The 27083-nt window shown below is 46.5% G+C and overlaps 2 protein-coding genes across 4 annotated transcripts in view; one reads left to right on the top strand and one right to left on the bottom strand.

Annotated features, from left to right (window-relative positions):
* Positions 1-1198: 1198 nt before the first annotated feature.
* On the bottom strand, positions 1199-13406 carry LOC102451115 (uncharacterized). Of its 3 annotated transcripts, XM_075906423.2 has the most exons (6): positions 13243-13392; positions 12302-12425; positions 11761-11894; positions 9360-10260; positions 4607-4780; positions 1199-3042 (listed from the first exon to the last, which is right to left on the bottom strand). In XM_075906423.2, exons 2-6 carry the CDS (start codon positions 12415-12417, stop codon positions 2877-2879), a joined length of 1491 nt encoding a protein of 496 aa, XP_075762538.2. In that variant the 5' UTR covers positions 12418-12425; positions 13243-13392; the 3' UTR covers positions 1199-2876. The 3 variants fall into 3 exon arrangements, with proteins under 3 accessions (XP_075762538.2, XP_006124723.3, XP_025041241.3); XM_006124661.4 differs by lacking the exon at positions 12302-12425 and having other exon boundaries at positions 13243-13406; XM_025185456.3 differs by lacking the exon at positions 13243-13392 and having other exon boundaries at positions 12302-13229.
* Positions 13407-13609: 203 nt separating this feature from the next.
* LOC102462273 (ATPase family AAA domain containing 3A) overlaps positions 13610-27083 on the top strand; it is a 75723-nt gene continuing 62249 nt past the window's right edge. The window contains exons 1-6 of the mRNA XM_075906421.2: positions 13610-13927; positions 15810-15886; positions 18579-18680; positions 19900-19959; positions 20450-20519; positions 24322-24487. Of these exons, the coding sequence (XP_075762536.1) occupies positions 13708-13927; positions 15810-15886; positions 18579-18680; positions 19900-19959; positions 20450-20519; positions 24322-24487 (695 nt within the window). The 5' untranslated portion in view covers positions 13610-13707. The remainder of the gene's footprint in view (positions 13928-15809; positions 15887-18578; positions 18681-19899; positions 19960-20449; positions 20520-24321; positions 24488-27083) is intronic.

The raw sequence follows: 27083 nt of genomic DNA, 5'->3' as shown, positions 1-27083 counted from the left end.
AGAGGCAGCAGTGCAGGGTGGCAGCAGCCCGTCAGGGAGGAGTCTGAACTCCCAAACCCAGCCCGAACTGGAACTAAGTCGGGCTGCCTGCCCACCCGGCTCCTAATACACTTTAAACGCAGAGCCACAGCAGGGGTAGGTCTTGGACCCAGCATGAGCCAGAACTGAGCGGGGCTGTTGGCCAGCCTGCTAAAAAATGTATTGGTTCGGGGGGTAGGAATAGAGGGCAATGCATGTAGTCTATAAGCTTTTGCTTCTCCGTTAATCGACTATGCTATTACATTCCTAAGTGGAATTCCCAAATCCCTTAGTGTCTTTTAAAAATCCCCAAGTTGTTGTGAGATGGGCTGTTTGCTGCCTCATTTCATTCATGTTCCTAGAATCAGCAAAATCCAGACCTTTGGAATGTTGGTTATTCATGAGGTAGAGTCTGCAATAGTTTATTAATCATCCAGGTTTCTCATTTATACAGAATTTCTACACAACAGTCATCCCAAGAGAAAACAATCACATGAAAGGGAAGAACAAACTAGTGAGATGAAAGAACCACTTCTGAACAAAGACATAATGAGTCACATTTTTTAAACACAGCTGCCTAAAGTTAAACTCCTAAATCCCTATTTAGGCATTTGAAAAGAGTTGGCCTATGTGTACTATGCAGAATATGTTAACAGTGATCATTTGCTCATGCTACCACAACACACAGGGTGAAATCCTGGCTTCCACTGAAGTCATGGGAGTTTTGCCATCTTTCAGTCAGAAAAACCTTACATAGGTATAGTACAAATCCCTATAGCTTAAATTCTAGTCACAAATTCATCGCACAACCACATGGCAATAATACCTAGGCCCTATATCGTCCTCTTTATCTACTGATCTCAAAGCACTTTACAAAGGTAACTCTCATGATCCCCATTTTAGAAATAAGAAAACTGAGGGACAAAATGACATGTCCAGGTTCACGCAACAAGTCAGTAGCAGACTTGGGAAAAGAAACAAGCACTACTCATGTTCAGTCCTGTGCTCTGGCCACTGGACTGTCTATCATGTAAGGGTGTTCATTTTCTAGTGCAGCTCTTACTGCTTTAGAGGTGGGGGGGGGGGTCAGGAAGCATAGCCCACTGTTTAGGTTTTGGAGTGGTTTTAGGGGGGGAGGAGGAGGAGGAAATTTAATAAAACCTAATACAACTGTTAGGAGTTTTATTTCAGTTAAAAGTTTTATTTATTTAAACTCCAACCTCCCAGTGATATTTACAACCCACGCACAGTAGCATCCTGCTAATACACGAGAAGCAAGTGAAACCGACTGGGTTCACTTCAAGCTTGCACCGAAATGCAAAAGCTAAGCCAGTATAAACAATGAGAAGGAAATGTAATTTTAAACATTTCAATTTATCTAAGGGTACTGATGGGAAAAGGGGGGGTGATCTGTTGCCTAACATGGTATCTTTCTGTCCTATACACTGCAGATCAATACAACTGTAAATGAACTGGAATGGATTTTAAAGAAGTACCCATATTCTCAGTAATTCTGTTACTTTCTCCCAGTGTGAGACTGGCAGGTTAGTGCAGTAGCTTCCCCAGGAGAGGTAAACAACTACAGCAACTATTGATCTCTCCAGTAGAGGATAATGCCAATCTGTTTGTCAGACATAAATGAGCTGGGAGAGAAAAGACATTTTTAATTTTCTTCTTTATTTGGGCCCTTCTGGACTTGTGAAATGAGTCCCTAGTCCCAGCTCCCCTCTCAGACTATTTTGCCTTTAGTGTAGCAAATAGATTATCTATGCTGGATAGCTGAAGTGCTCCAAACCAAGGCCTATACTCAAGCCCATTGCTTGCAATGACAACTGGTGATAGTGTTATTAAAACAATCAGTATATTCTAATGCCCCTGATGGAGGATTTAAAATGTTAATTAGAAAGTTATTAAAGCAGAATTAATTATACTGTTTTGAGAATGGAGACGGATCATCCCGGGACTGGTTGCTTGTAAATTGTGTAACTAATGGATGCTGCAGGCTAAAATCTTCAAAACAAACTAACGCGCCAGCCTGCCTTTTATTTGGTTTCCAGAACTGTTTCCATTGCATCTTGGGATCAAGTAGCACCAAAATGCTAACATTTATAAGTTGCTGTAGGAAGCAGTTCGCTTTTTGTTTGCCGCTGTCCCTGGGCAACTGGCTGGTTTTGGAATACTTTACTTGCCAGCAGTTAATTACAGAAGGGATTAAAGAAAAAAATGAAGAGCGGGGACTCGTTCTTAAACTGCACTTTGATGGAAGCAAGTGTTGAAAAAAAGGATACAGTCAGTGGAAACGCTGAACAAATGCCATTCTGTTATTTATTAACATGTCCGAGCCAATCAATGCCATATTCTGTGTTTTTCATCCTCCCAAGCTGCAGGATCTGACAGCAAGGGCTTTAGGTCTGTGTCTGATGTCCTCATTATAGACCAACCTTTCTATGGTTTGAGACCCTTCACTTTTCCTTTCTGCCTTTCCCAACACTTCATTAAAAGGCTCTTTATGCTGCAAGTAAGTTGATTAGGGATCATTCCTCGTAGGTAAAAGTCCCCTGCCCCCTGCTGTGCAGAGAGCCAGCACGATTTTCTGCTGGCCTGGAGCACAGATATGAATAGAATTTGTGATTTGTTATTTACAATAATGAACCAAATTCAGTGCAGAAGGCAATGAAGATGCATCGGGGTGGGACTGGCCCTTTGGCAACTGGATCCAAAGAATTCCCCTTTCTACCATCTTGTTTCCTGTTCATTAACCGCAGCACATGGACATCCCAGAATTCACAAGCTGGAGTCTCTGCTTGCATCTGCTTCCAGTACAGGTTAGTTCGAGCTCTTCCCATGTGTTTTTGTTATTAGAGAGAGTGCAGGTGAGCAGGTTTCAGATGCTGTTGGAATTCCTTGGACACTGATGCCAGTTCCTGCCTATAGTTATACACAGACTGCAAGTCCTGGCTGCTCCTCAGTAACTCATTATTCTTGTGGGCTTCATAATGAAACTGGGAGTTCTTCATCTCATACCTGGAAAAGAGAAACAACAGTACTGGACAGTCCCTGAGAGGGGACTAACAATAAAAGGCACAGGGCTTTGGTACCACATCAGTGGTTTTTTTCCCCCAATCATCCCTTGTCCTCTGGACTCTTCCTTCGAGCTCTAAATCTTCCAAACGCCCATCTGAGCTGGGCTAGTGTGGAAGCCATGAAAAAGCTGCATTCATTACCTTTGTATTTGTGAATTTCCACCCAACACACAAACCTATCGGATGCCTGGACCTGAAAAAGAACTAACCTCAACCCCAAATATCTGTGTGCAGAGAATCTTGCCTCTCCAGAGCCCTGCCTTTCTCTCTTGGATGTCCTATGACTTCCTGGTGGGATGCACATGGTACTCTGTTCCATCATCCTCTTGTGATGAGACAGATCTGTACATGACACTGGAGGAAAGGAAGTTCATTAAGTCTACAGGAAGCCTCAATGTGCTACTACCTGCCCAGGGTAGGGCCCAATTCAGAAGGATGGTACAGAGCCCTCACAGGTCACTAATGGACATACAGGACCAAGTGACCCTCAGTCTGGGAAATGCTCTTTAAGAGACTCAGTCATAAAATATTTCTCACTATCTGTCCACGTACTAACAAGGCTGAGGTCCTGGAGTACTTCTGTAATTGTAATTGTGCGTGTACAGACTGGTTTATGGGCTCTAAACTGCAGCAAGGGAGGTTTAAGATAGACATTAGGAGAAACTTCCTAACTCTCAGGGTGGTTAAGCACTGGAATAAATTGCCTACGGAAGTTGTGGAATCTCCATCATTGGAGATATTTAAGAGCAGGTTGGATAGACATCTATCAGGGATGATTTAGACAGTGCTTGGTTCTGCCATGAGAGCAGGGAACTAGACTTGATGACCTCTCGAGGTCCCTTTCAGTTCTAGTATTCTATGATTCTATACTTCCCATTACATTAACAGAACACTCTCCCACTTTACAGACACTAACACTACAGCTTTACTCTTTAGCAAATGCTGATTTCCTCCTCCCATGAGCCCCTCTCCTCCGCCCCATCTCTCATGGAGCACAAGAGGAGACGGCTACTTCCATTAGCATCATCAATACTTCATCTGAAGAAGTGGGCTGTGCCCACAAAAGCTCATGACACCATCTACATTTTTTTGCTGTCTCTAAGGTGCTGCAGGACTATTTGGTATTTTTTTCAGGTTTCTGAGTTTGTTGGTTAGCTTTTGCTCCCTCTGCTGGTTGAATAGTAGCTCTTACATTTTCAGTGCCTAGTGCCAATCTGCACTCACAAAATGTGCGTGCATGCACAGATCCATTTTGGCTCATAATATGGGGTCCTGCAGAGATAAAGGTCAGAAACCTACGTCCTGAGAAAACTGGCTTGATTTCAGAGAGGGATGATAATATTTCTGAAGCACTCTAGGGAATTGGGAAGTTATTTCCCTACCACACTGTATATGCAGTAGCAGCCATGGAGTTTTAATCTGACCTGGGTTCTTTTTCCCTTGGAGAACCCCAGCGGGCAGCCTACCCATCTGGACTACCCACAAGGTTCAGGATTTGCACTTACCATTTTGGCTTTGGACCCCGAGTTCGCTCCAGTTCTTGCTGCCTCTTTAGTTCTAATAACCATTCCTCCTCCACACGCAGGCGCTCCAGCCTGAGTCGAGTCAGCTCCTTCTGATACGGGGACATTTCGATCAGGGACCTCCCAACAGCACCTTCGGCAAGAGTCTGCAAAAACCTGATTGACCAACAAGAGCAAGCCCTTGCATTTCTAGAACATCTCTTGGCTGGGGAATTCACGGCATTTTATAAACTGTGGCCCAAAGTGAATAGTGAGTTTAGTTGTACAATTTTTGAGCACCTAAATAGATTTTTGAAGGGCTTATGGTGACACCAGCTGGCCCCACCCGGGTAGGCTCTGCAGGGCAGGAGCAGCCCCCGATCCACAGTGGGTGGGGGGCCTGCTCCAGCCCCCATCGGTTAACCGTAATTACCATTAAGGGTGAGGCTTACTGGATAACAGGGTAAATATTCACATCTCTAGTTCTAGCCCCCTCACCCACAACACACGTGATTTTCCAGATAAAGTGGTAGGGGACATCTGGCTGTATATGGTGATGCGGAACAGAGTGCTGCAAGACTGACATCCCTATTGGACAGAGTTAAAGGTGTGTTGTATTGTGCGCTATTAGTTCAAGCAGAGAGCTGTGTCTGAGAGAAGAAGTAAAAAATGTTATCACTAGCTTTAACTTTTCATTTCCAGGATTCTGTGTAAAGTCTGTTATATATAAAGCAATCTTGGCTCACACACACCATAGGACTTTGTATACTAATACAGCTCTAAAGCACAAGACAACGTGAGGATGACTGCCCTATAACACAGGTAATCATTTGTTAACCCACTTTTCTTAAAACAATAGCATGACAGGGTCAGGATGGAGGACTACAATAGATAGAGAGAAAAGCAGCTCTAAGAGGCAGCAACAGCCCTGATTAATCAGGAGCAGAGGAGATAGGGCTGCTGTAAATCAATTACAGCCAGGTGATCTCACTTGATGCTGTCTTAGAGCCTTTTAAAAGGAAGCCCCCCACCCCCCACCCCCACAAGGAGGGGGAGGAAGCAGAGTGAGGAGACCAAAGCATACAGGGAGAGAACCAGACAAATTGAGAAAGGTAACCGCAACATTGCCAGAGACAGCAGAGGGGGGAGCTCCAAACATTGGTTTCAGGCCCCCCTTCTCCTGGCAGCCTGAGAATCCAGCTTAGAGCTGGAGAGCACTGTTTTTACAGTGCTGACCCGGGGCAATGCCCTTTCTAGCTGAGGGACAAGAGCTCAAACCCTGCCAAGGGCTAATAGCGTAGTACTGAGACTGCCAGATTAAGGACTGAGTAGGGTGCTGGGATCCAGAAGTGGGGTTACCCTGCCACAATAGTTAGCACCTCCAATGACATTGGTGACAGGATCATGTTACATAAAACCATTCTGTGCTAAACAGATTTAAATTGTAGGATTACAGATGTATAAGAGTGATCAGTATTTAGTAAAGCTGTCAAATGATAAAAAATTGATTGTGTAATGAAAAAATTAATTTTGATTGATTACACATTTACTCACAGTGTTAAAGAATAGAATACCATTTATTTAAATGTTTTTGGATGTTTTCTACATTTTCAAATATATTGATTTCAGCCACAACATGGAATACAAAGTGTACAGCACTCACTCTATTTTTTTTTTTTATTACAAATATCTGGACTGTAAAAAACAAAAGAAAGTCCTTTACAATTCACCTAATACAAGTAATGCAGTGCAATCTCTTTAACATGAAAGTTGAACTTAACTGTAGAATTATACAAAAATAACTGCATTCAAAAATAAAACACAGTAAAATGTTACAGCCTACAACTCCACTCTGTCCTACTTCTTGTTCAACCAATTGCTCAGACAAATATTTGCAGGAGATAATGCTGCCTGCTTCTTGTTTAGTGTCACCTGAAAGTGAGAACAGGAATTCGCATGGCACTGTTATAGCCAGCATCGCAATATATTTATGTACCACATGAGATAAAGATTCATGTCCCTTCATGCTTCCACCACTATTCCAGAGGCCATGCATCCATGCTGATGATGGGTTCTGCTAGATAATGATCCAAAGCAGATCATTTTCATCATCAAAGTCACATGTGACCAGCAGAAGTTTGATTTTCTTTTTTGGTGGTTTGGATTCTGTAGTTTCCACATCAGCGTGTTGCTCTTTTTAAGACTTCTGAAAGCATGCTCCACATCTCGTCCCTCCCAGACTTTGGAAGGCACATCAGATTCTTAAATCTTCGGTCAAGTGCCATAGGTATTTTTAGAAATCTTACATTGGTACATTCTTTGAGTTTTGTAAAATCTGTAGTGAAAAAGTATTCTTAAAACGAACGTGGGCCGGGTCATCTTCCGAGACTGCTATAACATAGCATATACGGCCAAATACAGGTAAAACCGAGCATGAGACATACAATTCTTCCCCATGGAATTTAGTCACAATTTTAATGAATGCATCATCAGCATGGAAGTATGTCTTCTAGAATCATGGTTAAAACATGAAGGAACATATGAAAATTTAGAATGTCTATCACATAAATACAGGTTAGACCTCTCTGATCCGGCACCCTCAGGACCTGACCGATCCTGAATGAGGGAATTTGCTGGACATGGGGAGGTCCTCTACTACTGGCCCCCCAGCCTGCCTTCCCTACTCACTGCCAGCCCTGGCCATGTCCCCCTGCTGGGCAGCCATGCTGCTGTGGCCCCGGCAGCCCGGACTGCCATATCCCCAGCCCCGCTACCTGGGCTGCCATGGTTGTGTATACCCAGCCCTAGCCCCATTACCTGGGCTGAAGCGGCTCCTGCATCCACGACCCTGCCGCCACTACCGGGGCTCCTACAGCTGTGTATCCCCAGCCCCAGCCCCGTTATTGGGACTGAAGCAGTTGCCGCGTCCATGCCCCACCTCCGCTACTAGGGCTGCCATAGCTGCTACCGGGGCTGCTACAGCCCTGACTGAGCTATCGGGGCCACCAGCCCTTTTGTCACTGGGGCTCCCAGTCAGGACTCCCTGGTCCAGAAACATGTTTTGGAGGTCCAACCTGTACCTTGGAATGCTAGCTTAAAAAGTGCCATGTGATTGGGGGTTCTCACTTTCAGGTGACACTGTAAACAAGAAGTAGGAAGCATTATCTCCTGTAAATGTAAACAAACTTGTTTGTCTTAGCAATTGGCTGAACAAAAAGTAGGACAGAATGGACTTGTAGATGCTGAAGTTTTACATTGTTTCAGTTTTGAGTGCAGTTATGTAACCAAAAAAAAAAATCTACAGTTGTAAATTGCACTTTCACGATAAAAAGTCTGCACTACAGCACTTGTATGAAATGAATTGAAAAATACTATTTATTAATCATTTTTACAGTGCAAATATTTGTACTAAAATAATGTAAAGTGAGCAGAATACACTTTGTTAAAATAGAATACTAATTGAAATTTATTTTTGTATTTTTTACTTTTTCAAATATTAATTTTAATTACAGCACTGAATGCATAGTGATTAAAACTGTGATTAATCACCACTTAATTTTTAATCATTAATTTTATGAGTTAATCACATAAGTGAACAAGGATTGACAGCCCTAGTATTTAGAAATGATAAGTATGCGTTAGGTATGTAAGTAAATCTGAAATGCAAGATCCATAGGCTGATGCCTGTAAAGTGTCTGCTTAGCCACACTAGTCCACTAGTCCACACTAGGCTGAAAATATGCTTAATGTATATGATCAAAAAGTGTCTCATGCCACAAGATTATGGAAAAAAATGTACAAATGGGTGGTATTGTTAAAAATTAACCGTAAAAGTAATTTTTAACTACAAGATCTCTGGTAGTCACAATGTTCTAAGACAGGCCCTAACCACAGGCTGCACTTTGTGCATCAATGCTAATGGGAATAAAAGAGCTACAAACAACCTATGAAAAATGAGGTGCTTCAATATTCTTAGGGGATACAATACAAATAAGGAAAGTGTGTAGGTGGAGTCAGAATCACAGGATAAATTAGGACTCCTAGACTGGCTAAAATGAGTTCCCTAAAGGAAACTCCAGGAGGCGCCATCCCTCTATGGATGCTCCATAGGCAAGCCATCCACCAGACCATAAGAATATCATTCAAGAGGTGAATATGATTCTGTTTCTATCTTTGTGCGTAGTTTTTATGGAATTTTTATACACATGGATAACTAACTTTAACTGTACCTTTAATAAAACTTGTAACACAGACAAGACCTTGTACTTGTGAATATATGTGTGGTCACTAATCTTGGCCTTTATGTGTAGCTAGAGACTAAATCCAAAGCAAGTAGAAGAGGTGACTTCTGCTCTTTTGAGCTTTAAACTGTAGTCACCAGAGCCAAACCCACAATAGTGTAATACAACATGACTAAATTCACTTTCATTAAAAAAGGCTACAGAGGCAATGTTACATTAAAAGCTACAGTAAAATCCTGACTTAGGTTATTTGTTTTAAAGTAAACACTCCTGGAACTGAGTCCAAATCCATTTAAAGTCTAATGGAAAGACTCTGGATGAAGCCCTAAGGTAACAAATTAAAATGTAGCCTGGGAATAAGATGTATTTTCTTGTGTTTGGTTCACTATTTGGACAAACCAGTGTGGAATATGGACCAAAGTCACATTTGACAGTTATCTAGTAAGATGTGCTAGACTAATGCTGACAGGAAGAACTCATGGAAAGCTTGAATCTCCCCGCAAGCCTGTTCTTACCTTTCGTTAATCTCCTGAGCTGTTGGTGAGGATACGGCAGTGGAGGGCAGACTATAAGGGCTCCAAGAATAGTTCACTGTTCCCCTTGTATTCATCCTGGCTGGAGTACAGGACCTGGCAGCCAGGGCTCCTGGTTTGTATATTCTGGATCGTGATTGTCTGGTTGAAGCCGTTTTCTTTCTGCTGTATCTGGACCTGCCAAAGTTTGGTGGAGGCTGGGCACAGGCATTTGCCTTAGCAGAATTTGGTCTCCAGATGGGTCTAGGTGACTGTGAGCGAGATCTTAGCCAGCGGGTTCTTTTGGGAGCTGGAGAGAATGAACGGGATCGGTTGGTCCCAGAACGATCAAAGGAGAGGGATCTGCCTCTGTCTAAGGTAGACGTGACCCTCTCAGGAGAGCGATCCCGCACTGGGATTTTAGGGGGCAACAACGACCTGACTCCAATCACATGAGGAGCACCGAGCTTCACTGGGAAAGATTCTGTATGTGCAAGATCCAGTGATGGCAAATAGTTCCGACTTGCAATCTCACTCCCCAGGAGCCCTGGCACACGGTTGACCGATGATGTGGAGAATGTTGGAAGGCCTAAGCTTGTTAGTGCCGGATATTCTCCCAGTGGCTTGACTAAATGTCTTGGGTTCAGAAACCACGCTGACTCTGCAGATTGTGTCGGTGAATCTCCAATGTCTGCCTCTCCATAGGACCCATTATTAACTCTTGGCCACATAAAATTGAAGGTGCTTGAGTTGACTGTTGTGCCAGACTCTATGGCATAGTCTTGATCAGGGTCAAAACTCAGACTTGAAGCTAAGCTGTCCACCTGAACTTTAAGTTTCCGCAAACTTTCTTCTAAGTCATCAATGGTGGGACTCGCCTCTATATATGGAGACAAGCTAGTTTCTAGGTGGGAAAAAAATATGTATTTAGGAAATGCTATTAATTATACCAGTAGATTGCTGTATATTATCAGCCGATATTAGCACAGTGCAGAAATAACAGTGGTAGTAGAAGTGGGTTGTGCCCACCAAAGCTCATGATACCACCTACATGTTTTGTTAGTCTTTAACATGCTGCCAGACTACTCGTTGTTTTTTAAGTTTTTCCAGTGATAGTATAGGTACTTCTGTCAAAGAATCTCACAGCACTTCACAAACTAAGCTTCACAGCCCCACAGGGATAGAATTATTCTATGTACTATACATATTGTGTGGTACACAGTTCTACTAGTATGGTGTGGGTGTTGTATAATGTGCTGCAAACAAAAGACAATCAGGGTAAGTATTGAAAATATGAGAACTGACCATAGAACAACCTGGATATGAGAGAGTCATTTTGAGGATTACTATTGGTATTTTGGGATTATCCCCCTTTTAAAGCACTATCCATATCATTATAATTGTGGCATAGAATATGGCCCAATAACTTTACAGCTCTTAGGGATTTTCATGCCAAAGGATCTCAGAGCACTTCATGTGCTGTGGGATGAACCCTGTGAAAACTGACTACTGACTATAGTGTTCACTACTGAGAAAGGTGCCATGATCTCCAGGGAAGTACTAGGGTATAAGCAGTAGGCCCAGTAGTAAGTATTTGCAGGATCAGGGCCTATGAAATACTAAGGTTGCCAGGTGTCCGGTACTGAACCGGACAGTCTGGTATTTGCACCTTCTGTCCGGTAAATACATCGAAAAAATACCAGACATATAAAATATCCGGTATTTTCTGCTTTTCCTGGCTTGGTGCTTGACGGAAACACGGAGTAGCAGGGGAGCAATTAAAGGGGCTGCAACTGCATTTTTGGCAGCTAGGCAGGATGTTTGGTTTTTTTTCCTCCCTCAACAAAATGTTCCCGGCCCTTTTTTTTTTGGGGGGGGGTGGAGTGGGAGGGGAAAGGGTCCCGTACTTTTGGTGAAACCGTCTGGCAACCCTATGAAAACAGCCAAGTTTGTTAGCCCTAGACAGTATAGCTTCATCAGTCCTGATGTTTAGACCACACTCCACAGCACTGCTTCCTGTAAAAAAGCCCCATCATTATTCTTGATATAAAATATAGAACAGGCTTAAGTGAGTTAATACTTAACACAATTTTTAAATCCTTTGGTAAAACATATTTGCTCTCATTTTGGATTTAAAAGATCTGTATTTTGTATGTTTATGATAAATACATATAAACACAACAGAGATCCCTTGAACATCAATCTTTTATAGCTTAAATAAAGTGGTCCTTATCCTGATGTGATTCACTGGAACTGGTTGATTCCATTGGTTTCAATGTACTGATTTACATGAACTTGAAACCTGAATAGGGCCCAGAGTCTTTTCCAGATAAGATATAATGTGTAAAAAGAGAGCCCCCACTGTCAAAGAGATGACTTTATCGTGATTTATCTTATATCCTACCAATTTGTTTTTTAAATAATGAAGTTTCTTCCTCGTTGCTGTGCAGTATCTGGCTCTTTTCCAGCCCTCTCAGGTTTTGGTGGTGAGTAGCAGTAGTTTTCTGGGTGCTGCTAAAGAATTTGTTTGGCTTCTCTCTTTAAAGAAAAAACAACATTTTAGTGTTGAGTGGTTTTTTAAAATTGAATAACAGGTGTTGTATGTATTTGTGTTACTCTTGAAACTGGTGGAAATGTCCACTGTAGTCTAACTAAGCATAATAGTCTCTATTCAGCTGTGAATTATGTCTAACACAGGCTCCAGCAATAGCAGCCTCCCATGGTGTCTCGGCTCTGAAGTACATGGTTATTGTGGAAACTGAAAGACAGAAGCAGACATGAATTGTTTCCTTTCATTTATATCAAAGTAAATTACTAGGAATTTAATAAGTCAGTGGAGTTGAAATGTTGAAGAGCTGATTATTTGAGAGCAGAGTCTGGATCACTCTGAACCTAGAAAGTTTGTTTTTCTTCATGGTTTTAGTTTCTATGCTCTAAATATTTACAGGTATGAGCTGATCAGCAGGTGCTTTATTCGTGAGTTTTTCGTTCCTCTGAAACATTTCATTTGGTCACTAGATCTAGGCTGTCTTTTCCAGTCCTTCTGGAGTAAAACCACCATTGGTTTATCTGGCAAAAGAAACCCTTATCATTATTCATATATCTTTCTCTTTACCTTTTGTTGTCATAAATAAACGGACATTCTGCAGAACCATTTATTTCTCTTTTATAAAGAGATTGACTGTTTCAGGATAAATTAATTTAACATTCTCCACTGTCTCTTGGGAAGCAATGGCATTGCTGGAAACAATCGCTGCAAATCAATTTTCATTAATTCCTCAAATGTGTGAATATGGTATAATATGATGTGTGGAACCATCAGAGCAGAGGGTGGGAAAGCCAGCTGCCTAGATCCAATGCTGTGCCACTGAGCTGCTGTGTGATCTTGGCCAAATCACCTTTCCTCTCTGCACCAGCTTTGTCATTTGTACCTAGCATTTGTTCTGTGAAGCATGTGTAAGAATGAATTCATTAATGCATGCAAAGCACTCCGAGCACCTGGCTTAGAAGGAGCTAGAGAAGGACATTATAAAGCAGGAGAGCCCTGAAGCTCTCACAACAGGGTTCATATCCTCATCCCTCTGGGGGTCGTTTCCTTGGGGCTGATCCCCCCCCCCTTTGCCTGCTGGGCTCTCTCCCCTGAAGTTCCTGCCCCTTTTCTTTGGGAGGTCAGTATCGCCTCCCGGGGGGAGGGGGTCCACCATCTCTTGGGGGGGGTAGCTCTTCCCCAGGGTTCCTGATCGAGGGGCGTCCCTCCCTAGGGCTCCTGCTCCCCTCCCCCCGCGCTGGGGCTCCTCGCCCTGCCTCCGGGGGGTTCGCTCCCGTGGGATTCCTACCCCTTCCCGCCGGCAGGTCACTCCCCCAGTTCTCAGCCCCGCCCCGGTACCTAATGCGGGCTCCGCGGCCCCGCACCCCCAGCGCCTTCTCCGCCATGTCCGGAACCGGCTGCTTTCCCTCCTTAGCGACGCCCCCCAACACTCTCGTTGCTAGGGGGAAGCGCCGGCCTGCTTCCTTCCCGTTTGTCCCTTCTCCCCTCCCATCCTGAACTCGAAGTCCCGCCCCCTCGGCGACCTCGCTAACCAATCGGATGACTCCTCCCAGCCGGCGCGTAGCGTCCCGCTCCAGCATCGAACCAATCGGAAGTCGGGAAGGGGATCCCGTGACCGAGGCGGGGCCTCCTCGAGGGACGTGCTGAGGTCATTCCCAGCGTAGCCAATCCGAAGTTCCACGCCGTGGTGCGGCCCGTTTGCTCTGCTCCAATGGACGCAGGGAGGGCGGCGCCGCGCCTGCGCGGCGGAAGCGGCGGCGGCTCCGCGTGTGGCTGGCTCCCGGCGGCGGTGGCGCGGGCACCATGTCGTGGCTGTTCGGGCTGAACCGGGGCTCTCCCCCCGCGACGGGGGACGCGGGGCCGGGCGGGGCAGGCCTGGCCCTGCCGCCCCCTCCCTCCGCCGGGGGCCCCGCAGCGGGCGACGGGGCCGGGGACCGGCACACGCCCAAGGACAAATGGAGCAACTTTGACCCCACCGGGCTGGAGCGGGCGGCCAAGGCGGCCCGGGAGCTGGAGGCGTCCCGTGAGTCGGGGGGGGGTACTTGGGGTTGAGGCGCGGGGGGGCTGATGGTTACCAGGGTAATGCCGCATGGCAGGGCCGGGGTCTCGCTGGCCGGGGGCTGATGCCTGGGCCCGGGGGCGGGCGCCCGGCTGGGGACTCCCGGCCAGGTTGGGGGGGAGGCGCTGGGCCGCAGGCTGCTGCCCTGAGGCGGGTGCTGGTGACGGGTGCAGCGTGGAGCTGACTTTATTCTGAACGTCAGTTGCCCAAACGCCAGGCCCCAGCTGGTCCCGCATTAACACGGGTCCTGATGGCCGCGGGGAGGGGGGGGGGCGAGGTGACTTGGCGTCATGGTGCCCATCGCGCGCTACCGGCGACAGCCTAAAACTCGCCGCTCCGGAGCCTCTGAGTCTGGGCCCGAGGCTGGCACCGCGCTGGCCGCTTCGCAGGGTCGCCCAGTTCATGTGTCCCCTTGCCTTGGCGAGACCTTTTCTGTGACGGGGCAGCAGCCCTGTCCTGGTGACCCTGCCCGTGCTTTGTGACCGTTGGGGTTCACGAGAGTTCTGTTGATGGAAGCTGGTTTATTGAAAGTTGGGCTGAACCCCTCTCCCTCCCCGCCAATGAATTTACACAAGCTACCTGCCATTTGCTGCTAATAACTTTGTGCGACCTTTGACCTGCATCGGTTTCAGATTTGTGACCTAGAAGTGACTGACTCTGTCTCCTGTGTCCAGCCCTCCCCCCGCTTCTATTCATACATTTGGTTCAGAGTCTCATTATGATAAAGAGTAAATTACCAAATTATAATGCATACATTTTTGAGCACTTAAATATTCCTTTCTTTTGGGGAGTAAAAGAGTGGGGAGTATTTGAGGGTGATGAAGGTTCCTGGCCTGAAGTGAGGGGACTCAACAGTTTTGAAGAACATAACACACAAAACACATTTCTTGAAAGCTTTAAACTCTCGGTAGTTTCTTTAAAGCAGGGGTCAGAAACCGTTTTTGGATAGGGGGCCACTGACTGCAAGAAAAATCAGTCCTGGGCCACACAAGTGAGAAGCAAGCACACACCAAAAAAAAAAAAAAAACCCATTGATGCGGCCCCCAACTGAGAAGCAGAAAGACATTCCCCACTAAGGGGGCCCAGGCTATGGATTTTGTGGGGGCCCATGGGCTCTAGGGTGGGGCTGGGCCAAAAATGAGGGGTTCAGTGTGTGGAGGGGTTTGCCAGGAAGCATTCTTGGGTGTGGGGTCTGGGTGGGAGAGAGAGTGCAGGAGTGGGCTGGGGATGAGGGGGTCTGGGTAAGTGAAGGTGCAGGGTTTGGATGATGATGTACTTACCCAATGCAGCTATCTGGGGACACACATTGCTCTGTGTCACAGGCACTGTCTCCTGCTGCTCCTATTGACCACAAACACAGGCAGTTGGAGCAATAGGGGCAAAAGCCTCCAGTCAGCGCTTTGCTGTGCCAGCATGGGGAAGGGATAGGCAGTACAACTCCAGCCTGCAAGGCATGGGACTCCCCCACAGTGGGAAGCTGGCTCTCTAGCCCCACATGGGGAGTTGCAGGAGGGCCATGGGGCTGAGTGCCAGTGCAGGCTCCTCAATGGTGGAGGGGAGCCTCAGGGCCGGATTTGATCCCTGGGCTTTAGATTCCCTGCCTGTGCTTCAAAAATAGTTGCATCTGTTAGCTGCTTTCAGGCAGCTATTACACATGATTACATCAAACAATTACTCACTGCCCTTTTGACTTGGCATCATGTGACTAGTGCCTGGACTGTAAGTTTTGTGGGTAAAGAGCTGAGTTTCTAGAGCCAAAAATGACATCTTTCACGAGCGCTGTTTGCTTAGAAAAATAGGATCAAGTTCTACAGGAACAAGTTCTTAAACAACATTATTATTTCAGGCCATGCAAAAGAGGCTCTTAATCTTGCTCAGCTGCAGGAACAGACATTGCAACTGGAGCAGCAGTCCAAAGTTAAGGTACGTTAAGCCTTGGGATCAGATTCATGCCTGCTACATCTCTCCTCATATCCTTGGATGAGTTTGGCCATCAATTGTCTAGCAATCTGCTTAGGATCGTTTCACTACTACTTGTACGGAGAAATTCACTTTTAGCACACTGCTTTTCCCAGCATTTTCATTACTTATCATTTATTTTTAAAAAAGAGTCTGGAAATGCAGCGTTGCAGCTGGACTAACTTCTGCTCTTTTACAGGGTTTGTGTCCATGTTAAGAACTTGTGGTATTTTGTGGCTGGTGTGGTAGTCCCCAGAGTTTCATTTAGCCACAATGGCAATAGATACATATATTTTCTCAGTGCCTCATTTGTGGTATCTGAGCCTCAAGTATGGTTAGGGTAACCATATTCCTCTATGCTGAATACAGGACACCTGGTAAAATTACTCATATTCAAGTCAGTGGCAATCAAGCATTCAGAACTATGCAGTACAAACACAAATTAACATCAAGTTGACTGAGCCCCTATTAAAAAGAAATCCTGTGTCGCTTGGGTCTCTTTGTTTACCTTCTTATTTTTAAAGGTTTGCACAGGCAGCGGTGATGTGGGCTCACACACTTTTACACCTCTCACATGGGGATAGGGCTGACTGACTTGCCCCAACCGCCCCCCGCCCAGTGCTCCCCACCCACCATGCCTGGCTGGACCCCTGAGAGGGACTCACTTCTCCTGGTACCTGGCTCTGGGGTCGTCATGGGCAGGGCTCGCCGAACAGCGGCGAGCCCTGCTCACCAGCTGCACTGTCCGGCGATCTGCACATGCGCAGATCGCCCGAACCCGGCTCTTCCAGGTTACAATCTACTCGTCCGTGGCGAGTAGATTGTATTATTTGTCGAACCCTGTTCATGGGTAACACGGGGGGCGCACAGGGCCCTCCCCCCATTCAAATTTCTGTCAGAGTTCATGCCAAAATGTGACAGATACTTAAATGTGTGGAAGGGAGGGGATGGGATCTGCTTCCAGCCTGGGGGGGCAGAGAGTAGGGATGACCTAGCTTGTATTTTGCAGAGGTCATCTTTTCCCTCCTCCACCCTCCCTCACTGCTTCCCTGTGGCTAGAAGCGTCTTTCCCCTTCCTGCTTGTACAGTGTAGAAAGGCGGTTAATACATCCATGCTGCTGCTGGCCACTGACATAACCCAGCTGCCTCCTGTCCCCTGCCTACAGCGGGGCAGGAGGGGGATAAACCCTAGGATGCATTGTGCACCAGGGAACTTGACTGCAGAGGCTTCAGCGAACCGGGCCAGAGAGATGGCTCTGGTGGGACAGAGCGTGAAGAGGGTGCTAAGCATCATTGCAGGGAGAGAGTCAGAGGGGGTGCTATGCAGCATTTGCTATGCAGGGTTTTGGTGCGAATAGGCTGGAAAGGGCTTCCTTCTTGCCATTCCAGAGCTTGGCTAACGGCAGAGTGACATTTTTGTGCCAATGCTGTGTGGAGCTTTGCCAGCTTCCTGGCTGAAGGGGCTGAGCTTTCCCCAAGCACCAGCCCAACAAGAGTCAGCGGGGGAAGGAGGGAGCCTGACACCCAGGCTGTTGATGAGCTTGAATGATCCAACCTGGGGCTGGTTCACCATGCAGCACTGGGAGCAGACCTACTCCACTGGAGCATTGGTATGGGGGCATGGGTGAGGGATACATCAGGAAGGGGACAGTGAGAGGGAGAGCATGTACAGGGTTGATGAGTGGGCAGCTGAGGCAACGCGTAACCAGCCACCCAAGCAAATAGCCTGTGGGCATGAGCCTTCTGGCCAAGAGTCTGCTCGCAGCAGGGACTGCACTGTCGGACCAGTAAGGAGTCGCGCCGGCCATGCATGTCGCAGCTTTGCCTGACCACCAGCCTTGCCACTCAACACCTCTCCACCCCTTCCCAAACTCACCGTTGATGGGTGGCCAGCCTGACAAGCAAGGATCTGCTCAGCAGTAGGACCCATCAGTACTGATGGGAGAAGAGAAACAAACTACCCCACAATTTGCCCATTTTTAAGAAAAAGGGTCCCTTGCAGGAGGGTTTAAATATGGGACTGTCCCTTTAAAAATGGGGCATCTGGTCACCTCAATATGGCATGTGCATGTGACATTTTGCAAAATGCAAAATCAGAAAAGACCAGGCATCTTAACTCCGGGCTCGGCTAGACTACATCCCTCTTTCAAAAGAGGGATGTAAATGAGCCTGATCGAAAGAGCAAATGAAGCGTGGATTTAAGTATCCTGTGCTTCGTTTGCGTATTCACGTCCGATCGCTGTTTCGAAAAAGGGTATTTCGAAATTGAAACCAGAGTCTAGATGCGGTTCTTTCAGGGGGGATAAAACCCCTTTTTCAAAAGATCCTGTACTCCTGAAAAAATGAGTACTGGATCTTTCGAAAAAGGGGTTTTTTTTTGTTTGTTTGTTTGTTTTCAAAAGAACAGCAGCTAGACTGTGGTTTCACATTTGAAATACCCTTTTTCAAAACAATGATCGGACATGAATATGCAAATGAAGCACGGAATATTTAAATCCGTGATTCATTTGCACTTTCAATCTGCCTAATCTACATCCTTCTTTTCGAAAGATCACCCCACCAAGGAACAGAAACTTACTAGAAGGACTATTCTGAAGAATGTCATAGTTTGTAGCCTTCTAGAGGCTTTTGTGTTCAGCTGACGTCTTTTTCATAGGAATATGAAGCGGCCATTGAGCAGCTAAAGAATGACCAGATCCGAGTACAAGCAGAGGAGAGAAGAAAAACGCTAAATGAAGAAACCAGACAGCATCAAGCGGTAAGGAAACTGGGGGAAGCCAGCAGATCTGATGGCTGGCTTGTTTCCCATTCCAGCTAGCAAAACACCATGATAGGCTTCTGCAGTTACAACAGTTGTTCTCCACCTGGGGGTTGCTGTCCTTAAGGGGAGTGCATCCCCAATTGAATCTGCCTCATTCCCCAGTTCTGGCATTCCATTGATGCTGGTTTGCCTCACCATTTGTAGCAGTCTCTCAGACATCCTGGAGAATCAAGTAAATTATACCAGTTACTAGGCTCTGCCTTTGAATCATCTTTAAGTGCTGCAGTACATGGTGTAAAAGTTCTGGGGTGCATTGTAGCTTGCATGTACCCCAGGACAAAAAACAACGGGCTTAACTTGCAGCAAGGGAGGTTTAGGTTGGACATTAGGAGAAACTTCCAGTTAGAGTGGTTAAGCACTGGAATAAAATGCCTAGGAAGATTGTAGAATCTCCATCAGTGGAGATATTTAAGAGGAGGTTGGATAGACACCTATCAGGGATGATCTGGATAGTGCTTGGTCCTTATGAGGGCAGGAGACTGGACTCAATGACCTCTCAAGGTCCCTTCGAGTTCTAGGATTCTATGTACACATCATGGTAAGAGAAGAATTGAAAACTGTTGGCTTATATAGCATGTCTGTAGTCTGGACAATGAAATGAATCCAAAGTTACTTGGAGTGCCACCTCAGGTTGCCTCTAATTTTCCCTGCTTCTCAAGTTTTCCGGAATTTAACCCCGTAGAAAGAACTCAGGAAGTTACCATCTTGAAAAGAAAAATCAAATTCTGGGTTATTAATTGGCTGCTGTACTTTTTGATGGGGTACATGAGGGGTTATAACCGTTCATGTGATGCTGCAATTGGGAAAATGCAGTTCAGCTTTTATTCTTATTGCTGACAGACTGACGTTAAGGTACAACATCCTTGCCATTTGCTGAGAACGTGCTTTATCCATGGGAAAAGCAAAGATTTCCAGATGCTTTGAAGCATTCGTCACTAGCCCTGTATTTTCATTTATCATAACTTCAAATCCCCGCTGCCATACACCTTCAGCTTTTTTTGCCACTGGTCTAGGACTGACTGTCTCACACCTTGGCAGTGTTGTTTTTCAGATGCTGATCTTCTTCACTTTGTTTTCTCCAAGCCTCGTTACTGATTTGAGCAGGGATACAAGAATAACCTTAATGTTTGTGCATTTTCTCTTTTCTTTTTTGAAGAGGGCCCAATATCAGGACAAGCTGGCAAGACAGCGCTACGAAGAGCAGCTGCGACAGCAGGTAAGATATTTTGTCTTATAAAACTGCTGAGAGCCTAGATGATCCATATTAACTTCACCTGGAGCAATGATGCTCAATCCTCATGACCTAGTGACTGATGCTATTCACCACTATGATGCGAGGGCTTCATTTTTTTGCACAGCCTCAGGGTTTTTGCATTCCCAGCCTAGCAGGCTTCAGTGTGACGCAAAAGAAACTGACAGCAAATATCGCAAAGAAGCAAGAAATAGCTGGGAGAACATGAGATCCTGAATATGAGTCTTGGTGATGGGGTGGTGGGTTCATAGGAAGAACATATTTAATTCTAAGGATTGTTTTGTTTTTTTTCTTTCCCCAGAATGTTTGTAATGTTTTGGTCTGCATGTGTTTTAGGTTGATTGGTGACCTTAAAACAGCTAGTGTGTGTGAAAACTACAAACAGTTTTCCATTTTTCTGTTTTGCCTTTTCTCACAACCTAAATCTTCTTTTGTTGTGATCTCTTCTTTGTAGCAACTCCTTAATGAGGAGAACTTGAGGAAGCAGGAAGAATCTGTGCAGAAGCAGGAAGCAATGAGGCGAGGTAACGTTAAATTTCAGTTTTCCCTTTGGGGTTGGGATTTAATTGGCTCTGCGGAGCAAACACTGAACTGCATTTGGAGTGCAAGTACGTACTCGCTGGTATGTCATCCAAAGGTTCAAAATGCAGTGTCTGTAAGTAGCAGCTAGATCATGGCTAGTTTTCAGGTTTGTCTACATGAATGTGTAGTTCACAACAAGCTGAGATGTTACTCGACCTTCACTAGCCTACTGCAAGCTAACTGTCCTTGTGTACCCTGCTAACAAACATGAACAGTTCCCTAGTGCATTTTGATCCACTCCTGTTTCAAAGCAGAGTAGATCAAAGTGCACTTATGGCACTGTAAAGGCTTGTTGGCAGTGTCTGCGCAGACAGTGCAGGGTAGATTTGCATCCCACCTCGCTGTGAACTATGGAAACCTCTAGATAAGCCCTTAGAGCATGGGTTTCCAAATCGGGGGGGCGTGAAGAAATTCCAGGGTGGGTGCAAGGTGACCCAGCCTCCTCCCCACCCTCCAATCAAGTTTTGCTGCCCCAGTCAGTTCTTTTTTTGCTCAAGTTTTGCTGCTATTTGGAGGCGGGGGAGGGGATGAGGGTTTTTCAAAGATCAAAACGGAGGCGTGATGCCGAAAAGTTTGGGAACCACTGCCTTAGAGTTACTTGTGTCTGCAGCTCCTTTCTGGGAAAGGCTAAACTTGACTATAGAGAACATTTGTTTAAATGAAACACTCGACTGTGGCCTCCAGTGGCTGAACACTGGACTAGACCAAGAAAGGTTGGTGTATTACAGTGATTCTCAACCTTTTTTATAAAGTACTCCTTTTTCAAAATAATAATAATTATAAACAGGGCTTGACAAATAATGTAATCTACTTGCTCATGGCGAGTAGATTACAACCCGGAAGAGCCAGCGCAGAACGATCTGCACATGTGCAGAACGCAGAACCGCGTGGCTGGCGAGTGGGGCTCGCCGCCACTTGGCGAGCCCTGATTATAAATACCCCCAGTACCTACAGTTTTCAGACATACACAATTTTTCCTACCATTGCAACACATTTGTTTAAACAACTTAATTGTAGCCAGGCTGGTGGTGAAATTTTTGGGTGTAAAAAGTACAAAAATAATACAGTGCTATAAAAATTAAAACCAATTCAATTTTCTCCAAATTTCAGTTGTTGACATACCCCCTAGATGTCTCGCATACCCCTAAGGATATCCGTACCACTGATTGAGAAACACTGGTCTAGTCTAGTATGTATTTGAGAGAATCTGTGTGTTTGTTCAAGAACTCTTCCTAAACTATAAGAACTAGGACCACCAGATTCGGTGTACAGTTTCCTTATACCATAACTTAAAGCAAGGGCAGTGTTTGATTATACCAGGAAAATGGGATGTGCCTGGAATGAGATTTCTGTGGTTTTCTGAGAAGCAAAGTGAAAATGACCAGGCAGGTGAAAGGAGCTGGCCGGGGGACCCCATCACCTGTCTGAAATGGCTTGAGCCTCCCATTCCCCCAGTTGCCTGTAGGAGAAGGCAAAAGGGTCTGAAGCTTTCTCCTCCCTGTCTCCCACATTCATGCAGGAAAATTGTTGGCTTTCCCCTTCGTTAGGGAGCAAAGGGAAAGTGAACAGTTGGCTGCATTCCTCGCTCTGGCTGGGGAGCGCGGGGGGCAGATGAATCTGGACCTGCCCCAGTCGGGGGGGAACACACCCCTCCCCCAGCCATGCCTGCTGGAGCTGCAGTGGCCATAGAGAGGCGCTTCTCCCCTGGCTCCAAGCTGCTGCAGTGAGAGGGCTGGGGTAGTCCTCTCTCCTAGGGGCAGCCTGCCTAGTCAACTCCTCCTCCCCAGCCCCACCCCAGAGCAGTGATTGAAATGAAACATGTACGATTTCATTTTACTTTAAAAAAAAAAAAATTAATTGTATTAAGGACCTGAGCAAAACCGGGTAAATCTTCTAGTAATATTGTAGCACCACCAGCTTTCCCATCCTCAGGATGTAATCAGGAACCATTGAGATCAATATGGTGTTTGGCTAGGACTTCACTGGGCATTAATACTTGAAATCCAGTGTTGATTTTAAGTATCTTGTTTGCCTGTCCTGCTTGTGCACTGGCTTTCTCTCAGAAATCAGTGGTGGAAAGGATCTGTAAAGTCATCCGGTTCCCTTTGCTTCCCTGGAGCACTGTATCTCCCCTCTAATGTATCCTCTAGTGTTTTGTCTCCTATTTTAAGTATCTCGATGGGCCTCGTTAGGAGATTTGTTTCAGAATTAGGGATGGTAGGATTCGATTTGAATTGAAAATAAGGGATGCTAAATTTTGATGAATTAACTAATCGAACAGTGGATGGGATTTCCATCAACTTTTCAATTATTCGATAAGGACTAGCGGGTTCGTCTTTGAAATGTACAAGAGTCCCAGTGGGGACTCTTGTGAATTTCAAAGATTGAAACACCGCATGGAGCCTTGGGCCAGCAGGGAGTCCTGCTCACTCCAGGCTCCATGGGGTGCTTCCTCTTTGAAATGTACAAGGGGGACTCTTGTACATTCAAAGTTTAAAATGCCATGTGGAGTAGATTTCAAAGTTGGAACGCCGCCCTTCCCCCCCCCCCCCCCCCAGCACCTGCTTCTCTTCCCTCCCCCCCCCCCCCCCCCCCCCCCCCGCTGCCTCTTTGTGATAGAGGCCGCAAGGGGGGAAGCAACTAGTCGACTAGAGTGTCGACTATGCAGTAAGCTTTGCTACTGGATAGTCAATTAGTCGCTTACATCCCTGTGGATAACTGTTGGCCAGTGTTGATTTCAGGTAACATGCTGAAATCAGCACACAAAAAAAATCAGTTGGTGACCATTGTTGGGTGTGTGGCCTCCCCCTTGTACCTACAGGGCTGGACGTCAGTAGCCCTGCAGCAGGTCAGGGATCCCTCTGTGCCATCACTGGCGCTGCCTGTGCCCTCACTCCCATGACAGCAGGTAGGCAGACGCTTCCAGTGCTATTCAGCCCCACAGTGGCCTCCCCCGTGCCAGGGTTTGTCATTCTCACAGTCCTGGACAGGGTCTTTGCTCCACACTGCCAGGACCAAAGCCTTCCCTGCACCTTTCCCATGTGTGTCTTGGGCTTCTCTACTGTGTACGGAGACTCCGGTTGCCTTGCTGTCAGCTCTGCCCTAGCTTCCTTGCCCCTTAATTTCCAATAGCTATGAAAATAAAAATAGCTAATTGAGTATTAAAAATAAAATATTCAATTTTGAAATTAGGAAAAAAGGGCATTCTGCCAGCCCTGTCCATAGTCTAGTCATTTTTGCATTTGGGTAAGTTTTTTGCTTACATTGATTCTTTGCTTTCACTCCATTATTCCTAGTTGCACACCCTGGGCGTGTGCACCCTTCCCTTTGTGCAACGGATGCCCCCCTCAGGCATCCAAACTCCACCAGTCTAAGTAGAGTTTTCTTATTGTTCTCTGATGCCACGTTCGCCCTCGTTATTTTCGTTGCTCTGCTCTCCACAAAGGAGTTTAGTGTGTTCTCTTGGTAGCATGTTCCCTGAATGGAATGATGATCCTTAGTACAGTCCCGCCTAAATATTACAGAGATGACCATCTCCTTGTTCAAAAGAGGGAGGATTCTTAGGCTTGGCTTTCAAGCCGTTATATTGATTTGCTTCCTCTTGTGGAGGCCAGTCACCACTGAAACCTAGCGTCAGGTCGCACCCATCTGACGTGCAGCAAAGCCGATATTTATCCCTTTCCCCAAAGCTGGGTTTTGGGATAATGCCTAGAGTAATTTCCGACCCTCTTGTTTCTTCTAAAGCCACTGTGGAGCGGGAGATGGAGCTGCGGCATAAGAATGAGATGCTGCGTATCGAAGCGGAAGTCCGTGCCCGCGCAAAGGCTGAGCGTGAGAATGCCGACCTCATTCGGGAGCAGATCCGCCTGAAAGCTGCTGAGCATCGCCAGACAGTGTTAGATTCCCTCAAGTACGTGCAAACCAGCTGCAGGGAGTTGGTCAGCTTGCTGCTGCCTCCAACTACCCACCTCAAACGGGGTTTATAGAAATCTTTGGTGCCTTTCCACAAGCTTAAAGGAAACGAGAGTTATTGCTGGCATTCCCTCATTCCCCACCCAGAATGGTGTATTAAAAATAGCTATTGCTCTTTCTCTGTGTGCTTGGGATTGATAGTGTAGTGGAAAGGGGAACTATTCTCTAGTGATTAGAGCCATGTATTGGGTCCCAGGAAGCTTGCATTCTAGTCTGAGTCTCGGAGGGTATGTCTACACTACAAAGTTAATTAGAACTAAGGGACGTTAGTTCGAATTAACTTTGATAGGCGCTACACTAGCACTCGGCTAGTTCGAACTTAATTCGAACTAGCGGAGCGCTTAGTTCGAACTAGGTAAACCTCATTCTATGAGGACTAAGCCTAGTTCGAACTTACTAGTTTGAATTAAGGGGTGTGTAGCCCCTTAATTCGAACTAGTGGGAGGCTAGCCCTCCCCAGCTTTCCCTGGTGGCCACTCTGGCCAACACCAGGGAAACTCTACTGCCCCCCTCCCGGCCCCAGACCCCTTAAAGGGGCACGGGCAGGCTAGGGTGCCCATGCCAGGTGCAAGCCTGCCAGCACCCAGCTAGCAGACCCTGCACCTAGCACGGCTCGAGCCAGCCACCCGATGCCCCCCAGCCCTCCCCCTCTTCCCGGGACCAGGCTGGCAGCTCCCGGGAGCTTGCCCGGGACCACAAGAGGCGGGCACCCGCCTGGTCTAGTGTGGACATCATGGACCTCGTCCACGACCTCCGCACTAGGCACAGGAAAGGAGCTGTCTAGGGCAGGAGAGCTGCCAGCCTGGCCACCCAGGAGCAGGTGTGCATGAAAATCAAGGTGGTCCACTGAGACCCCCGACCCTGAGCCCTGAGCTTACAATGGCTGTACTGGGTCAGACCAAAGGTCCGTCTAGCCCAGTAGCCTGTCTGCCGACAGCGGCCAACCCTAGGAACCCTGGAGGGGATGGACCGAAGACAGTGACAAAGCCATTTGGCTCGTGCCATCCCTCTCCAGCCTTCCACAAACTTTGGGCAGGGACACCACTCCTACCCCCTGGCTAATACCACTCCATGGACCCAACCTCCATCACTTTCTCTCACTTCTCTTTAAACTCTGTTCTAGTTCTAACCTTCACAGCCTCTTGCAGCAAGGAGTTCCACAGGTTGACTCTTTGCTTTGTGAAGAACAACTTTCTGTTACTAGTTTGAAGCCTGCTACCCATTCCTTTCCTTTGGTGTCCTCTAGTCCTCCTATTATGGGAACTAATGAAGAACTTTTCTTGATGCACCCTCTCCACCCCACTCATGCTTTTATAGACCTCTATCATATCTCCCCTCAGTCACCTCTTTTCTAAACTGAAAAGTCCCAGTCTCTTTAGCCTCTCTTCCTATGGGACCTCTTCCAAATCTCTGATCATTGTAGTTGCCCTCCCCTCTCCCAGCCTCTCTCTTCCCCTCTCCCACCTCCTTTTCCCAGTCTCCCCGAGTTTTGTTCAATGAAGAGAGATTCTATTTTTGACCACACGTTTTCTTTATTTTGTACATAAGGAATGGGGGCTAGGGAAGGGTAAGTGGAAGGAGGTGAGGGAGGAATGGGGTACGCGCCCCCGATGGGGAGGACTGGGCTGGCTCTGCGGGCTTCTGGGGGTGGAAGCTCTCCTGCAGCCCCCCAATTGCCTCCTCTCCCCAGATGGCAGCCTGCGGCAAGTGCAGCCGGTCTGATGGCCGAGTGCTGTGATGTGCCCAGTGTGGGCACTCAGGGCACTCCAAGCCAGGACTGCTTTGCAAGCGGGACACCCCAGAGAACTGTCTGTCCGGTGTGGGGGTCGGGTCCCTTTAAGCTCAGCCCTCGGCTAGCCTGAGGCAGCAGCTCCACGCTCTTAAGTCCTCATCTGATGCCCTGCCGGCACTGCTTCCGGCCATCCTTAACCCTGGTTAGGGTCCACTCTGTGTGGACATGCTAGTTCGAATTAGCAAAACGCTAATTCGAACTAGTTTTTTAGTCTGGATCCGTTAGTTAATTTGAACTAAGCTAATTCGAACTAAGTTAGTTCGAATTAGCGCTGTAGTGTAGACATACCCTAACAGACTGCATGACTAACCTGGTCATTTTGGGGTGAAATCCTGGCTCTGTGGAAATCTTTGGCAATGCTCTTTGGCTCTACTGAAAAGAGGTTTCACCCTAATTTCTGAGGCTGTTTTCCCCAACTACAAAACAAAAGTAAAATTTACTTCTCATGAGGGTGTTGGTTTTGATTTTTATAAAGTCCGTTGAGATTCTTGGCTGGATGGTGTCTAGAATGGCAAATATCAGAGGGGTGTTAGTCTGTGTCTGCAAAACGGACAAGGAGTCCTGTGCATCTAAAGAAGTAGGTTTTTGCCCACGAAAGCTTATGCCCAAATAAATGTTAGTCTGTAAGGTGCCACTGGACTCCTCGTGGTGTGTTTTTTTTTTTTTTTTTAAGAATGGCAAAGTAACTATGAAATTTTATTACCATTCAACTCTAATGAAATGAGTAAAAAATAAACATATT

This window comes from Pelodiscus sinensis, chromosome 24, assembly GCF_052426305.1.
Source record: "Pelodiscus sinensis isolate ZL-2025 chromosome 24, ASM5242630v1, whole genome shotgun sequence".
In the NCBI taxonomy this organism is placed as follows: domain Eukaryota; kingdom Metazoa; phylum Chordata; order Testudines; family Trionychidae; genus Pelodiscus; species Pelodiscus sinensis.
Note: the sequence above shows the minus strand (reverse complement) of the source record. Positions and strands in the feature narration are given on the sequence as shown.